The sequence below is a fragment of the Bos mutus genome, chromosome X (assembly GCF_027580195.1).
Source record: "Bos mutus isolate GX-2022 chromosome X, NWIPB_WYAK_1.1, whole genome shotgun sequence".
NCBI lineage: Eukaryota > Metazoa > Chordata > Mammalia > Artiodactyla > Bovidae > Bos > Bos mutus.
In genome coordinates this window covers 90,200,142-90,217,719 of record NC_091646.1, presented here as the reverse complement: position 1 = coordinate 90,217,719, position 17,578 = coordinate 90,200,142, and the positions used below count along the sequence as shown (strand labels likewise).

General features: G+C 38.7%; 2 protein-coding genes across 9 annotated transcripts in view; one reads left to right on the top strand and one right to left on the bottom strand.

Moving 5' to 3' along the window:
• CASK (calcium/calmodulin dependent serine protein kinase) overlaps positions 1 to 17,578 on the bottom strand; it is a 374,249-nt gene that overhangs the window by 171,735 nt on the left and 184,936 nt on the right. For all 8 annotated transcript variants that reach the window (XM_070366505.1, XM_070366507.1, XM_070366509.1 and 5 more), the window contains exon 5: positions 17,179 to 17,251. In XM_070366505.1, coding sequence (XP_070222606.1) covers positions 17,179 to 17,251 — 73 coding nt within the window. The remainder of the gene's footprint in view (positions 1 to 17,178; positions 17,252 to 17,578) is intronic.
• On the top strand, positions 1,534 to 6,771 carry GPR82 (G protein-coupled receptor 82). Its single transcript, XM_005889449.3, has 3 exons — positions 1,534 to 1,765; positions 4,032 to 4,099; positions 4,236 to 6,771. The coding sequence occupies exon 3, from the start codon at positions 4,270 to 4,272 to the stop codon at positions 5,278 to 5,280; it is 1,011 nt and encodes a 336-aa protein (XP_005889511.1). The 5' UTR covers positions 1,534 to 1,765; positions 4,032 to 4,099; positions 4,236 to 4,269; the 3' UTR covers positions 5,281 to 6,771.

The following is a 17,578-nucleotide window of genomic DNA, read 5'->3' as shown; positions in this document are numbered from 1 at the left end:
GCCAGGCTGGGCTCCCTGTGTTATTTAGCAACTTCCCACTATTTCACACGTGATAGTATATGTACGTCAAAACTACTTTCTCAGTTTGTCCCACGCCCTCTGTGTCTACAAGTGCATTCTCTACTCGGTTCATCAGTACCACTTTTCTAGATTTCATATATATGTGTTAATATGCGGTACTTGTTTTTCTCTTTCTGACTTACTTCACTTTGTAAAAGAGCCTCTAGGTTCATCCACCTCACTACAACTGACACAAATTCATTCCTTTTTATGGCCAAATAATATTCCATTGTATAAATTTATCACAATTTCTTTATCCATTCATCTGTTGATGGACATCTAGACTATTTTTTGTTCTAAATAATTTCTTCCTGGAACATGAAAAATTGTTGAAATAAAAATGATAGGAATTCCAGAGGCCAGACTACTTCAATCAATGGCCATGTAACCCCAGATGAGTCACTGTTCTTAATTAAATGATGGCAAGCATTGCAAAGATGAATAACAGCAGAACAAAATCCAGACACTCAGGTAGTCCTCATTATTATTTTAAAGAGAAATATTAGCAAGCATTCGGGTGAATTTATCCAATCAACAAGAAATAAGATAGCATGATGGGTTATGAGAAATGGCAAAGTATATTTCTTAATTTTAAATGAAGATTGTTACAGATAACTGAAGTGCTTGAGCCTGATGAAATTAGATTGCTGTTCCCATCCTCAGACTCCCACTGGTTTAACTATGGTACTTAGCGTTCATTTAGTTAATGGTTAATAGACTGATGAAACAATCCTGTACCTCAAATTGGTTTCACAGTTCTTTATATTGTAATATAACTATTGATTTGAGGCATATTTGGTCTTCAGTTCTGGCACTTTCCAGGATTTCCCAAATTCATAATGAAATGCTCCAATGTACTGCTTTTGAATCTGAATGGAGGCAGCAGAGGACAATCTGAAGTAGAATGGGTCAGTCTATTGGGGAAATGGCAACCTATGCAAGTATTCTTGCTGGGATGATCCCATGGACAGAGGAGCCTGGTGGGCTACAGTCCATGGGGTCGCAAAGAGTTGGACACGACAGAGCAACTGAGTGCATGTGCACACACACACCCCCCACCCCAAGATGAGACCAAAACCCTTGAGTGTAGGCTGTGCTTACAGTGTACTGCTCTGGGCCTCACTTCTTTATCCCCCAGTTCTACATTTGATTCCAGTAACCTCCTACAAGTAAAACAACTTTGAATTCTGCTTCCCTTTATTTACAATAAAGCTGAGTTGCAAATAAGCCATCCACAAATGATTTTACAAAAAAGTTTGTACCAATATTTTAGAGGGTTACTATGGAATGGTTTCCTCTACCACTGTATTTTTACAAAAGTAACTAGCCACGGGGACTAAACCTTTGAACTTAACTTCTGCGAAGCATGCTAATGAAGCTAAGTGAGGTGTAACCGGTTCATGAAATAATAATAAGGAAGCACAGTATATATATTGTCCACCAACTTCCTCCCACTATAGAAATAGAGAAATGAGTTTTTTTTTTTTCAGAAGGTAGTTGCTACATTCACCATAACTATCGAATTTCTTCAATACTGCGTTTAATTTCCTTTCTTCCCACTGTAGTTGGTGTCATGCAAGAATCTATTTTCCTTGAGTAAAACTGAAAGATAATGGAAGACTGATGATCAGAGAATTATAAATCTGAAATTGAGCATCACCACCCTGAACAACAGAGCCTTGGCTGGCATAAACTACTGATACAGGTAAGACTGATCACTCAGTTTGAGCTTAAAAGTTAACTCTTTATATAAAAACTCTAACAGGATTAAAATGTTTACATTTTAAAACTGATCACTAAGAAAGGTCAGCATATTAATTATGTAGGTAACCGCTAGCAGCTAAAGTTAGAATTGTAGACGTCTTTCATTTGTCAAATTAGCAGAGGTACAATGTGTTACAGGACTGATTCAAGACAGGCATTCTGCTGAGCGGAACGCAGACTTGCACACATTTTCTAGAGAGCCATTCTGTATATGTAACATGTGATTGTTATTTGATTTCTTAAGCCTTATGGTTTCTAAATTTTAGAAAATAATTATCTAGCAGTTTTATAATCAAACTTTACTTTTAAAGGAGAGGTACCTAGTAGATACAAGCTTGATGTTTGGCAAGCTAAAGATGGTCAACTAGTTGTTGTCTGTTATACTGAAGGTGCCTCTAGAGTCTCAAGGTCATCCATCCGAAAAAGCTAGCCTCTGTGAAGGTCTTTTTACCTCTCCTCTGTTCTGAAGCATCTGCTAGGGTGAAACAGAAAAGCAAGGCAATGGTAATGAATAAGATGGTGACAGATGCCCTAGTGGTGGTCTAGCTTTTTTTTTTTTTTTTTTAAAGAATACTATCCATTAATACAAAAGCACCACCTTTATAGATTTTAGAACACAATGCATTTTCTATACAAGGCAGTAGCTAGTGTTTTTCTTTAACATCATCACAAAAGGAAGTTCCATTTTTTATGTAATATAAACAACCACTTTGATCAGATAATTGTTTTTCTTAAGAAATAAACTGGCTAATTTCACTGTCTGATTTTTAAATCAATTTCCATTTGCCAGGCTGTACTGGACTCAGATACAAACTCACTCTGAAGCATATGCATCATTTTCTAAATAAAAATTGCAAAGCAACAAAATAACATGATAGACACTGGTAGACATTAAGGGTCTTAGTATTTGAACCTACAGATACCCAAGCTTTCAAGCCTTTGAGTGAAGATTGGTTTAAAAAGTAATTTCAAAAATACAGTGCTATATTTTGGGGAAAATCCCTACTTTTATAATCTAAGATGCAAAAAATATAATCTGATGCTGAAGAGGGGTAAAGAGTAAAATATTCCTGAGGGGCTAGGAGCATATAAGAATCTCAGAAGGCACTGTACAGCAAAAAAATTTTGTGTTTATCAAAAGAGAGAATGAGAAGAAAAAAAACTGAGTATCCTTATTCTAGATTATAAAAGAGTGGAGAATGTGGTACTTAGAAATGTACGGTGAAAAATATGGAGAACTGAAGCACATTCTGAAAAGAGCTCATGGTTTTTATTTGACCAGAATCCAAAACCTTTTCTTATTTCCAACTAAAAGAAAAATAAAGGAATGAGAAAAATATGAAAAGGAGTCTGTATGTGTACCTTTTGAAGCAAGAGACATTTAAAAACAAGACATTAAAAAGGCCAAATCATACCTGCATTTATACTGTGGTTAAAGTATCTTCTAAAAAACAAAAAACTTCTCTGAAAAACCAAGGTACTAAGTTACACACAAAGACACATGAGGGCGCTCTAACCAACAAGCAATAGCAACTACTGTTTGATTCAGAATCTTGAACTATATTTTTACTAAAGTATGATAGATGAGCATTAAATATCTGAAATAAGAAATTACTGATGACATCTGGTAAGGACCCTGTTATCCTGGTGTCTATCCTTGGTCACTACATTTTTCTTCTGTTTAATTCAAGATCTTGCCTGGATGTTGATACAGAATTAAGTTTACTTCTGAAATACAAAAAGAGACTCTTCTAATAGTACTGGATTAGAGAGAAGCTCTTTAACTTAGCCATGAAAAGACACCATTTTAAAAAGTACTTATGGACAATTAAGGTGGTAATTTGGAGAAGGAAATGGCAACCCACTCCAGTATTCTTGCCCAGAGAATCCCAGGGACAGAGAAGCCTGGTGGGCTGCCGTCTATGGGGTCGCCCAGAGTTGGACATGACTGAAGCAATGCAGCAGCAGGGTGGTAATTAAAAATTGGTCTTGTGTTAACATGACCGCAAAATACTTTTGCAACAGTTTACTTTGGCCAGTAAGTATTGCTTGCAAGTACCTTTAAATTCTAAAAATTACCTTCCTAGGCCAAAATCAATTGTCTTTTACAAACTACCTTAAAATCTAGTATAAGAATTACACATTTCTCTAGTATAAAAGAATAAATCTCAGGCATTTAACTATTTCTATCAAATTTTATTCTTTAGACAAAGGCACCATCCACAATAATCAACTACCTGCTTTTATTTCAATTGGACAATCGTGATTAGAAAAGGTGAGAAGGCATCTCTACTTTCCCTTTCCGTTCACTATATTTATGTTACTATTTTATTTTAGCCAATGCTTAAAAAATTATTCAGTTTAAATACCATTTGTAATTTTAATATTAAATATCTGCAACTCTGTTCTAGCTCCTGTGGCAAAATTCAAGGAAATCTGATATAAATGAGTAACAACTCAACATGTATTCAACCATCCAAGATCTCTTACATGGCTTTACCGATCATTTATACCTTCCTTTGTATCATTGGTCTGTTTGGAAATTCTCTCTCCCAGTGGATATTTTTAACAAAAATAGCTAAGAAAACATCAACACACATCTACCTAGCACATCTCGTGACTGCAAACTTACTCGTGTGCAGTGCCATGCCTTTCATGGGTATCTATTTCCTAAAAGGTTTTCAGTGGGAATATCAATCTCCACAATGCAGGGTGGTCAATTTTTTGGGAACTCTATCCATGCATGTGAGTATGTTTGTCAGCCTCTTAATTTTAAGCTGGATTGCCATAAGCCGCTATGCTACCTTAATGAAAAAGGATTCCACACAAGAGACCACTTCGTGTTACGAGAAAGTATTTTATGGCCACTTGCTGAAAAAATTTCGCCAGCCCAACTTTGCTAGAAAACTATGTGTTTACATATGGATAGTTGTTCTAGGCATAATTATTCCAATTATCATATACTACTCGGTTGAAGAGACCACAAAAGGGGAAGAGACGAAGTGCTATAATTCACAGATGGAACTAGGAGCCGAGATCTCTCAGACTGCAGGCCTCATTGGAACCACATTTATTGGGTTTTCATTTTTAGTTGTCCTAACATCATACTACTCTTTTGTCAACCATCTGAGAAAAATAAGGACTTGTACATCCATTACAGAGAAAGATCTGACTTACAGCTCTGTGAAAAGGCACCTTTTGGTCATACAGATTCTACTAATAGTTTGCTTCCTTCCATACAGCATTTTTAAACCCATTTTTTTTGTTGTACACCGAAGACTGGACTGTCAGCAACTGAATGATTTAATTGAAATAAAAAACATCCTCACCTGCCTTGCATCAGCCAGAAGTAGCACAGACCCCATTATATTTCTTTTTTTAGATAAAACATTCAAGAAGACACTATACAATCTCTTTACAAAACCTGATGCACCCCATCTGCAACCCTCTGATTGATTTCTGAACGGAAAATATCACCAAACAGAAAACTGTTCATATGACCCTACTGGGACCCCTAAATGACGGGTTTAACAGGTCATAGCTTGGTTGAAAATAGGCACCTAGAAAGCCTCTTTGGTTTTTAAAAACAAAATCAACCAACCAACAAACATAAAACTCATTTTATGGTTCTACTTAGAGTGAAAGTTGAGATGAGACTTACAGAGGCAAAAGACAAGCATATTGCAAGGAGCCCACCACATATGAAACCACCAGATGATTTTCTGTTTAAACTCAACCATGGATGCTTCTATGCAAAGCACAATAATTCAAAACTATAGGATAAAGCAGCAAGTGGTTTATGACTTTCCTACTTTCTAGTAATTAGACTACAAGGGTCCATGTATGGGTAATGTATTGTTGGTAACTTTTAAAACGAGTAAAATAAAAAAGTGAATAAGAAAATTCCTCATTTAAGTCCTATCTAAGTGTATGAATAATGTACTGTAAAAAATCCAAGGTTTTATAAACATATTATTTATTTGGTATTATCCGGTCCACGATCCTGGGAGAAGCAATATTCATTGATTCCAGTATTTATTAAGTAGATGTTATTTATAAATACGCTTAAATATTTGGATTAGGCTTTGTCAAAATAAAAATGTCATTATATGATCTTCACATTTTGTTGATTCTCCTCTGTATTCAATATAAATAATGTTATTAATGACAAACAGTACCTAGCATGTAAATGTGTTCAATTAATTTTTGTGAAATGAATGAATGAATGATAGGCAGTATAACAGTATCACCATTGTGAGACTGGTCTCTGGAGTTAGAGTCCCTAGATTCAGTCCTAGTTCCAACTCTTATTTAGCTGGACAATCTCAGGGAAATCACCCTCTGTAAGTGTTAATTTCTTCATTTGTAGAACAGAAAAATGCTATGTAATTCATAGGTACTATTATTAAGCCAGATGACATTACTACTATGAGTAGCTCTCATTTACTAAGCATGTGCTATGTGCTTACAGGTTTCACATGTATTATTTTAATCATCACAACCCTGATGTATGCCAATTAACTGATGAAAACACTGAAGTGCACAGTTAAATAAGTCATCTAAAATTTTCTCTAATATCTACCTAAATATTTAAAGAGTAAGCCTTTCTTTATGGTAATTTCTTTCTTAGATGTAATCTTATAAGACAAATGATGATGGCTATATTCTGTATTATATACAATATAATTAAAAATAAAAAAGAATGTGTGTTTATCTTCCTAAAGAGACCATAAGCAACTTTGGAGCTTTAGTCTATTTTCTATTTCTGCTCCTATGGTACTTGTAATTGCTTGGATAAGAACCAAACATAAACAGCTGAACAAAACTGAAGCTGAATAAACCTGAACTGTAACCTGCTACTTCATTGCTGCTGCTACTGCTACGTCACTTCAGTCGTGTCCAACTCTGTGCGACCCCAAAAACGGCAGCCCACCAGGCTCCCCAGTCCCTGGGATTCTCCAGGCAAGAACACTGGAGTGGGTTGCCATTTCCTTCTCCAATGCATGAAAGTGAAAAGTGAAAGTGAAGTTGCTCAGTCGGAAACTGCTTAAAGACTCATCTATTCCCTACATGGCAATTTCTTCAGTGCTCAAAAAGAAGTTTAAAGTTAGTTCACATAGCACTCTTAAGCCTTTCATCTCATAGCATGTTTTGTTGCAGAATTTAAAATGTAGAAACAATTAACATTACACAGAAACAAATCTGTGTGATTTTCATTAAGAATAGAAAACAGTAAATAATTTTTCTCCTTTTTTTACTTCAGTGTTTAAATGAGAGAAGAAAATGTTCAGAGAAATATGTGAAAAAACTCATGCTGGCTTCAAATATTTATAGTATACAATTATTCTTTTATAGCAGCAATCTTATTTCTGGCTGATTATTTTTAATTTGCAGAGACAAAGGAAGACCTGGGAACTCCAGGTGACTCCTTAAGTGTTGGCTGTAAACAAGGGTGTCTAATCTAGCAATTTCATAGACATGAGAATCACATATTAACTCAAAGTCAACCCAAACACCCAAGTTTCTCCACAGTTACAGCAATACTTTCTTCAGTTCAGTTCAGTCTCTCAGTCGTGTCCGACTCTTTGTGACCCCATGAATCGCAGCATGCCAGGCCTCCCTGTCCATCACCAACTCCCGGAGTTCAGTCAAACTCACGTCCATCGAGTCGGTGATGCCATCTAGCCATCTCATCCTCTGTCGTCCCCTTCTCCTCCTGCCCCAATCCCTCCCAGCATACTTTCTTACATAAGGTTTAAACCAAAACTCATTAGACTAAAAGGAATTGAGAAGCTGATCAATAGTTCTCACTTAACATAAGCAACGCTGAATCAAATCTCACTTCACTTAGTTTCAAAAACATATGTAACTTCTGAAAATCATTATTAAAAAAATCACTTTACACCACTATTTAAATAAAAGATACTACACCAAAGTAGACTTCTCTACATTAGAAAAAGGCAGAAAAGGAGATATGCAATTTCTCAAGTTACTCATTCTGGTAGAAACTTCCATTTTAATTCTCTGTACTGAGCTTATTAGTCACCATGTTTATCTTTACACCATAGATGCTTTCATGAATAGGTGATTGCAAATTATGTTGAATTTTTTTGTGTAATTGAGGAACTGACTATTTAATGTCATGGCAAATATTTTTTAGGAAGTATCACTTTCTAAAATTTATCCTAAATTTGGAGTGTGAATTTCAGGAAAGTGATGCTTTTAATGTGTCTGTGAGTTAACATCAAACACAATTTCAGAAACCCCAAATTTTGACTTAAAGATTGACAAGATTGTGTCTTAACAGGCATGCTGAGTCGCTTCAGTCATGTCCGACTCTGTGTGACCCCACAGATGGCAGCCCATCAGGCTCCCCCGTCCCTGGGATTCTCCAGGCAAGAACACTGCAGGCATGACAAAGGTTTATTTCCCCCTTTATCCTTTCATATATACACTCCCATCAAGGCAACCTGCAAACTATTAATCAGGAACATGAACAATTAAGACTAGAACAGCAAAATGAAGGATGGAGTACTCCTCCTGGAAGTGAGTTTCTATTCTTTGGGGAGAACAGGAAGATGCTGGGGAAGGAAAAAATTTTCCTCTACTCCTGTAGGTTCTCCTGACCTGAAATGGATTAACAGGAGAAAAAAAAAAAATTACATACCTAAGGGGAATATGGCCTCATATCCTCTGGAATATGCGGCTCAAGGATAAGCTGGGCAGTTGGAATTTATGAGCCAACTGAGAGAAGGAGAAGAGGGTAGGGGTTGGGGACCTCAAAGGGGAGGAAGGCAATTCACATGGAGATGGAGAAACAAATGTTTGGGAAACAAATGCTTGCTACCAAGACTACGGGATGCAGAGGGGACTTTGGTCTCCCTAGCCTGCTGAGTTCACCCACCACACCTAGCCCACATTCTCTGCAGACATCTCCGGTGCTAGTACTCTTCCTGGATCAGACCCTTTAAATTGTTTCAGGCGGTTAAGGGGGAGGTGTAAAGAAAGACTTCCTGAGTCTCTTGCTTCTTAAAAATAACCAGCCCCCAATAATCTTCAAGCCAAACAGACACATTGTGGGGGTGGCAAGTGTTGCTCCCCTCCAATGTCAACCCTGCTCTGATCTGGTTAAGGCTGGCTGCAGCCCACCTGGGGCTTTGCAGTCTGCAGAGAGGGAGCTGTTATGAGCGAATATGCGGAGACAAGCTGAGAGGGAATCTTGCTTGGCAAACCACAAAGGGAGCACAGCACAGAGGGGCACTGGTAGTTTGCTAAGCATTTCAATCCCACAACCTAATGCCATGAGCCTTCTTTGACTGCCTTGGGATTCAAAGTGAATTGATATCAGTGGCAAGAGTTACTACAGCCTGAAGGGTTTTTATACATGACAGTACAAATGCACTGGCTGTATGGTACATGCTTGCTACTGCTGGCTCAGAAGGGAACCAGCAGTGAAAGTACTCGCGTCTACTGAGCAAAAGAAAGTTGGAGCTGATTTTTTTTTTGAAACGGGGGATGGGTGGAAAAAGAGAAGCAAGGTCATCTTTAATATATCTTGTATTTCTAAGTATTAAAAACCCCATGATCAAGCTGAACATGTACATTACGCTCGACAATCTTACAAAAGTAACAGAGAAGGTAAGCCTGCGTGCTTATTATAATAAAGAACAGAATTTACTTTCATCTTAAGGAAACTCTCAATGTTCTATATAATATAAACATGAGGGACTTTGGGGGAGCTATAGTAAGAGATGTAAGACAAATGTCAAGAGCGATGGAAGAAGAAATACCATAAGAAATCCACAATGCCACCGCAACTAGAGTGATGTGATGAACAACCATTTATAATGAAGTCTGGCCCTCGGCTGGTGAAAGGAGAACTGATACCAGAAGGTGGCCAGAGAGCAGCCGGGCGTGTTCATGGGTTAGCGAGGAAACCATTTAAAGGAAGCACACACAGAAACGCTTGGGTGGAGGTTCCTGGCTGAGCAGCTGTGAGATTTGGGGTTTTGCAGTTCTGAGAACTAAACCAGAGCCCCCAAACCTCCTGGGCACAGGCCCTATTCAGAATAGAAAGGGACTGTGTGTCAAGCAGTTTGCTCAAAGAAGCGGCTTAACTTCAACTTGGCTTATTAAAATCAGACGTCAGTAGGTCAGTGGCGTAGAAAGGTCTGAGGCTTGGTGTTCTCGCCGCGCTCAAGTGATGCTTTGTGTGGCGTCTCTGGGAGACAGGAGAGACAATAAAACGGCGACTCTCATGGCTGAACAGAGGGAACGAAGGCCAGCAAGGAGCCAGGAGTTGCATTTACCTAAAAAACTGGACTATTTTTTTTTAAAGTACTTTTCATTTAGGGGCGAGAGGAAGAAAACACTGAAACATAATGAAAGTTTTCACATCCTTTCACAAGAAAAAAAAACAGGAATAAAAGGAAAGGTGATAGAAAAAAGAAATTTGCATACATGCCCTATTTAATGCCTGTAGGGAGGCAAAGCATGAGAAGTAGAATATTATGACTGTGGGCATCAACCAGGGGTGGTTTTTGAGGGGCATTTGGAAATGTTGGGAGTCATTTTTGAGCGTCATACAGCGGGGAAATGCTACTGGCATCTACTGGGTTGAGGCTAGGCAGAGGTAGCAACACAAAGGAGAGCCCCCCACAACAAAGAACCCGGCCCCAAACGTATACGGCTGTTGGGAGATGCTGTACTATGATGACACGTCTTCCCAAACAGTCAGTTCAGTGGCGCAGTCGTGTCTGACTCTTTGACCCCATGGACTGCAGCACGCCAGGCCTCCCTGTCCATCACCAACTCCTGGAGCTTACTCAAACTCATGTCCATCATGTTGATGATACCATCCAACCATCTCATCCTCTGTCGTCCCCTTCTCCTCCTGTCTTCAGTCTTTCCCAGCACCAGGGTCTTTTCCAATGAGTCAGTTCTTTGCATCATGGCCAAAGTATTGGAGCTTTAGCATTAGTCCTTCCAATGAATATTCAGGACTAATTTCCTTTAGAATTGACTGGTTTGACCTCCTTGCAGTCCAAGGGACTCTCAAGATTCTTCAAAGAATTATACAATTACATTTTACACAATTTCATATGAAACTGCTTCTTCACATGGCACCATAGACTCAAATGTAACCTGATAGAACCAAACATTTTTAGACTCAGGTATTCTGATTTCATGGAGAAGGCAATGGCACCCCACTCCAGTACTCTTGCCTGGAAAATCCCATGGATGGAGGAGCCTGGTAGGCTGCAGTCCATGAGGTTGCTAAGAGTCGGACACGACTGAGCGACTTCACTTTCACTTTTCACTTTCATGCACTGGAGAAGGAAATGGCAACCCACTCCAGTGTTCTTGCCTGGAGAATCCCAGGGACAGAGGAGCCTGGTAGGAGGCCGTCTATGGGGTCGCACAGAGTCGGACACGACTGAAGCGACTTAGCAGCAGCAGCAGCATTCTGATTTCAAAAAGAAATGCTTACTAAGTAAAGAAAAAAGTATTAATATAATTCTAGAATGTTTGAAACCCAATGCTTCTGGATCTATGCCAAGAACTTGGGGGGAGGGGAAGGAAGGAGGGAAGGAGAATGAGAACCAGAACAAGGGAGAAAATGGGAATATGCTTGGCTAGCTAAAAGGGACGATTAAATAATCGAAATTTTTCTCAAAGGAATGGACTGTTGCAATGGTCTTCTGTTTTCTTTACTGAGTAAAAAGGAAGAAAACTTTGACAAAAACTCACTATAGAAATCAAAATCTATATACAGAGGAAATCTATATCCAGACAAGTCACTGAATATCCACTATCTGAATATGAAGAAAAGCTTCTTCACAAAATTTGTTATTATTAGCAAAGAGTAAGAACACATCCAGTGAAAGTTTAAATTATTAGCCATGGGAAATGTACTGTCATTAAAGTTGCATTATTATTAAAGATCACTACATTGGAAAACCTCTATAATAAGGTCCTGAATGAAACTACTTTGGGTTATCTAAGCTACTGAAATTATATTAGCAAATCCTGTGGACATAACCTTCAAATATACCTGGAATCTACTTTTTTTTTTTTTAATCACTTCCTTGCTACCACTCTGGCCCTGCCAGGCAGGACCATCTCCTGTTTCCCAAGTTCCACCCTGGAGCCCCTATTCAATCTATTAGAGCAACAAAGCAATGTCGTCCTGTTACCGTGGAAAGTCAGATCACCATCTGTCTTTGTTCAAAACTCTTTGTGAATCCTCAGTTCTGTCAGAGTAAAGGTTAAAGGTTCTCCTCCCCTCCTTTCCTCTCTAACCTCATCTACTATCCACTCTCCCCTTTGGCCACTTGGCTTCAATCACACTGGCCTCCTTGTTCTTGCTCAAATAGGCCACTTATGCTCCTGCCTTTCTTTTACCCAGAATCCTCCTCCTTTGGTGTCCCCCAAAGTTAGCCCACTGTCTCTCCTTGCCAGAGGTCAACTGCTCAATGGGGCCTGCTTCATCACCCTATTTAATACTGCAACCCCTTCTCCAGCAGTCCTCATTCCTTTGGCTGTTTTTTTTTTTTCTTCCCTGTAGTCCTTTTCACATCTCTAACCTACTATACAGTTGACTTATTTATGCTCAGTGGTCAGTGTCTGTCTCCCTGAACTACAAAGTCAGCTCCACAGGGTCAGTGATTTGGTCTGTTTTGTTTGATGATGTAGCTCTGGTTCCTAGGATACTGCCAGACACACAGTAGGCACTCGATATGTATTTTTGGATGGATGTCTTAAGAAAAAAAAAACCCAATCCCAATTTACCAATTAGCTAGATGTGAGCACTATAGTTACATGCGAAATGTATAGATTTCAGGTACTAAAATATAAAGAATATCAACAATAATGTGTGCTCTGTGTTGAGAGTCTGCTTCCCAAGTCAACAATGGTGCCTTTTCTGGTGGTTTCTTATTAACGTGCAGTTTGAGAATCAGTTCTCTCTTCCTTTCCTTAGACTGTTTCTGAATGTGTGTGTGCATGCTAAATCGCTTCAGTCATGTCCGATTCTTTGCAACCCTATGGACTGCAGCCTGTCAGGCTCCTCTGTCCATGGGATTCTCCAGGCAAGAATACTGCAGTGGGTTGCCGTGCCCTCCTCCAGGGAATCTTCCTGACCCAGGGATCAAACCTGCATCTCTTGCATTGGCAGGAAGGTTCTTTACTACCATTGCCACCTGGGAAGTTCATGTTTCTGGATGCTTCCTCAAAATTATTTGGCATGTGCCTTAGATATAATAAACTTACTAAAATTTATTACAGTAACTTTGAGCTGTTGCCTACACTATTCCTATTGCTTGAAATGTCCTCTCATCCTGTTGTAACTCCCCCATGACTCAAGACTAGGCTCAAATGCAACTTTCTCCGTGAATTTTCTATGACTCTGCCCACCCCATACCTTGGATGGTAATTATTTGTTTTGCCTATCTGCGAAGATGGCCGTGAACAAGTCCTCCTATCCTTGTGCACATATGTTGCTCCTCTAAAAGGCACAACCTGTTTTTCCTCCTCTTGAATCCAGGCTACTCTTGTGACATTTTGACTAACAGAAGGCAGAAGACATGACATGGTGCCATTTCTAGGTTGAGGCTTCATTTTTGCTCCTTTGGTGCTGTGAGACACTGTCCTGCTAGAAAGGGAGGCCATGAAGAGGTGAGAGAGAGAGAGAGGTTCTGAATGAGAGACTGCAAAGAGGGCCCAGCCAGCTTCCAGCTGTTCTATTTACTTCTGCTGAGATGCCAGAAAAGTGAGTGAAGCCTTTGTGGATACTAGCCATGCCACCTTAGCCAACAGCCTGTGAGACAAAATTGAGCAGTCCTCCTCAAGCTTTGCCCAACTGCAGAACTGAAAGCAAATAAATGGTGATTGCTATAAATCACTGTGTGTTGATCTGTAGTAGCTGGTAACAGATACAGTATTTCATCTGTCTACTGAGACCATAATGCCTTTAGGACTCGAAACATAGTATACTGTGCGAAGTAGGTACTCGGATATTTGTTGAATAAATCAATCAGAATGTAAATGAAAGCTGAAGCACAGTATTCAAACATAACTACTTAGGGACTGTATTTGGTTTTGGACTGTCATTATACCATGGCCAACCAAAAAGCTGACTGACTATATTATTGAAAGTATTAGAGTGTGTTGTCCATCATTATTTCTCATATGGTGCTGATGTAATTACCTCTCAAGAACAGAATTCAAAATAAAATTGCTTCTTACAACTCAGTAACAGAATCCCAAACAATCTGATTTAAAAAGTGGGCAGAGGATCTGAACAGACATTATTCCAAATAAGACAGATGGCCAATAAGTACACGAAAAGATGCTCGAAATCAATAATCATCAGGGAAATGCAAATCCCCAAAATGAAAGATCACCCCCTAACCTGTTAGAATGACTATCATCAAAAAGGTAAGAAATAACAAGTGTTGGTGAAGATGTAGAAAGAAAGGGAACCCTCACACACTATTGGTGGAAATATAAATTGGTGCAGTCATTCTAGAAAACAGTATGGAGGTTCCTCAAAAAACTAAAAATAGAACTACCACATGGGGGCTTCCTTGACAGCTCAGTTGGTAAAGAATCTGTCTGCAATCCAGGAGACCCCAGTTCAATTCCTGGGTTGGGAAGATCCACTGAAGAAGGGATAGGCTACCCACTCCACTATTCTTGGGCTTCCCTTGTGGCTCAGCTGGTAAAGAATCTGCTTGCAATGTGGGAGACCTGGGTTTGAACCCTGGGTTCAGAAGATCCTCTGGAGAAGGGAAAGGCTACCCACTCCAGTATTCTGGCCTAGAGAATTCCATGGACTGTGTAGTCCATGGGATCACAAAGAGTTGGACACTACTGAGTGACTTTCACTTTCAACAAGAACTACCAAATGATTGAGCAATTTGACTTCTGAGTACTTATCTGAAGAAAACAAAAATACTACTTTAAAAAGATATATGCACCCTCATGCTACTGCAGCATTATTTACATTAGCCAAGATAGAAACAACCTAAGTGTCCATTGACGGGTAAATGAACAAAGATAGTGTGTGTGTGTGTGTACACTCACACACTCACAACAGAATACTACTCAGTCATAAAAAAGAATGAACTCTTGCCATTGTGACAAAGTGGATGGACCTTGAGGGTATTATGTTGAGTAAGTCTGATAGAGACAGACAAATAAGATTTCAGTCATACACAATCTCAAAATCAGAACAAATGAACAAACGAAACAAAACTCACAGACACAGAGACCAGAATGGTGGTTGCCAGAGAGAAAGAGGGTTGGAGGGACAAAATGGGTGAAGGGGGTAACCGGTACAGACTTCCAATCACAAAAATAAATAAGTCATGAGAAGTAATGTACAGCCTGGTGACTAGTCAATAATATTATATTGTACATTTGCATGGTGACAGAGAGTAATTAGACTTACTGTGGTGATCATTGCACAATATATACATATATCATTATGTTGTACACCTGAAACTAATATAATGCTAAATGTTAACTATATCTCAATTAAAAAAAATTACCTCTTGAGCAACAGTCCTTAACATAATGCTACTATATGAACTCAGAATTTGTTTTACATATTTCTAAACACTGTATTTATTTATTTGGGGCTGTGCTGGGTCTTCGTTGCCGCGCAGGCTTTTCTCTAGTTGCAGTGTGCAGGTGTCTCATTGCAGTGGCCTCTCTCGTAGCGCAGCACGGGCTCTAGGGCGTACGGGCTTCAGCAGTTGCAGCATGTGGGCTCGAGAGTACAGGCTCAGTAATTGTGGCGCGTGGGCTTAGTTGTATGGTGCATAGGCTCAGTTGTTGCGGCATGTGCCATCTTCCCGGACCAGGGATAGAACCCATGTCTCCTAAATTGGCAGGTGGATTCTTTACCACTGAGCTATCAGGGAAGCCCCCTGTTTTACATATTTTAAGTTTTCAAATGATCTTTTTTTGGGGGGCTTACTGTGTGGTATGCAGAATCCTAGCTCCCCAACCAGGTATCAAACCCATGCCCTCTGCAGTGGAAGTGTGGGGTCTAAACCACTGGACCACCAGGGAACTCCTGCAGATTGTCATTTATGGAGATATAGTTCATTCTGTATATATGCATTTTCTTCTATTAATTAAATGCAAAAGAATAACATGACATATTGCTATCACTGACCATTCCCCACCCCCCTTATCTTTCTACACTTCTCACTCTCTTTGTTTGCATAACTGAAGAATACTTGCTTATAAAAGTGCTATGTATCCACCGAGTTGTTTAAAATGTTGAGTGGAGATAATAACAATATCGCTTTCCTATCACTACATTTGAAAAGAATAAGATGTTTTACAACTAATTTACACTAATGTGTATTTTGTACATTTCTCCAATGATTTTTCATTGCTATTATAACATTCCACTAGATGGGTTTGGAATTGCTCATGCTTTCCCTCAGCTTTTAACCACCAGAATTTCAGTTAAAATTTCTCAGATGTTATAGAAAATTTAATTAAATTCTTTAATTTTCTTAACCATTAAAGTCTACTGAAGAAGCCAGGCCTTTGGTATTATTTCTTGAGAGAAGAAGAGCACTGTACCTATGGATGCTATGGGTTAGAGAGAAACCAGTGACAAAATAGGAGCATGTGACAGTGGACAAGAGGGCCGGAGAGATCGCAGGGGCTCTTAGCCACTCAAGGCCCTGAAAGGGGGTGGGCATGAGCAGGAGGGCCATGTCTCCCTTGCTTTCACGCTTCCTTGTTCTGCCTGACACCATAATAAGCCAGGAACTGACAGTTCTCATGAAATGATACTGGGATCAAACAGGCATAAACACTGAATAATGGTAATATTCATATTCCTAAGGGTACAAACTATTATAATTTATGATTTCAGACTATGTTTCAAAACTCTCTGCAAAGAAAATAAAATGCTGACTATTTTACATTGCAACATTACAGAAATGTAAGTGTGATGAAATATTCCTATATCAACCAAATTCTCATTTTCCCCTCAATTAACTTAGTGCAGAATATTGTTTGTTCTTCCTATCTGCTGGATTTTCACACTTCTCTTACACACACACACAAAGGCAAAGAAAGAATAATGGAATTTTAGAATGCATGTACATTTTAATAAAAATAAGGAAATGGAAATGATAAAATTGTTCCTATTAAGAATTACTACAACTCTCCAAATATAAACCACTTCAACAAATTTTTATTTGTAAGTAAAATTAACTTTAAGATGTTCTTCATAAAAACATTAAAGAAAAATTTTCATTACTATCATTGCTATAAGTCAGTATCTATTCACAAATATTAAAGTTAGTAATAAAAATGACTTACCTTCACATCCCTGTGAATTATGTTATTATCGTGACAATAGCGTAGAGCTTCCAGTATCTGTCTCATGTAATGACTGTAGAAAAACAAAAGAAATCTAGAACTGTAAAAAAAACTTTTATTTTTAAAACTTAATATACAATGTCCCTAGTTTGTAACTCCCACCTTCATACTCGCTGCCCACAGACACTTTTCATTTGAGTAGACAAGATTGGTGGAATGCACAGCTTCATAATGAAAAAGTTGGCAGACATGTAAGTTTGAGCTTTATGAAGAAATAATGTGTTCTACATTTTCTAAGATATCTAAGTCAAAGGAATTTTCACACATTCACACAGCTCCTAGGTAAAATAGCTCTTCAAACTAAAAATTCAACCTTAAAATATGAAAAAAATAAGTAACA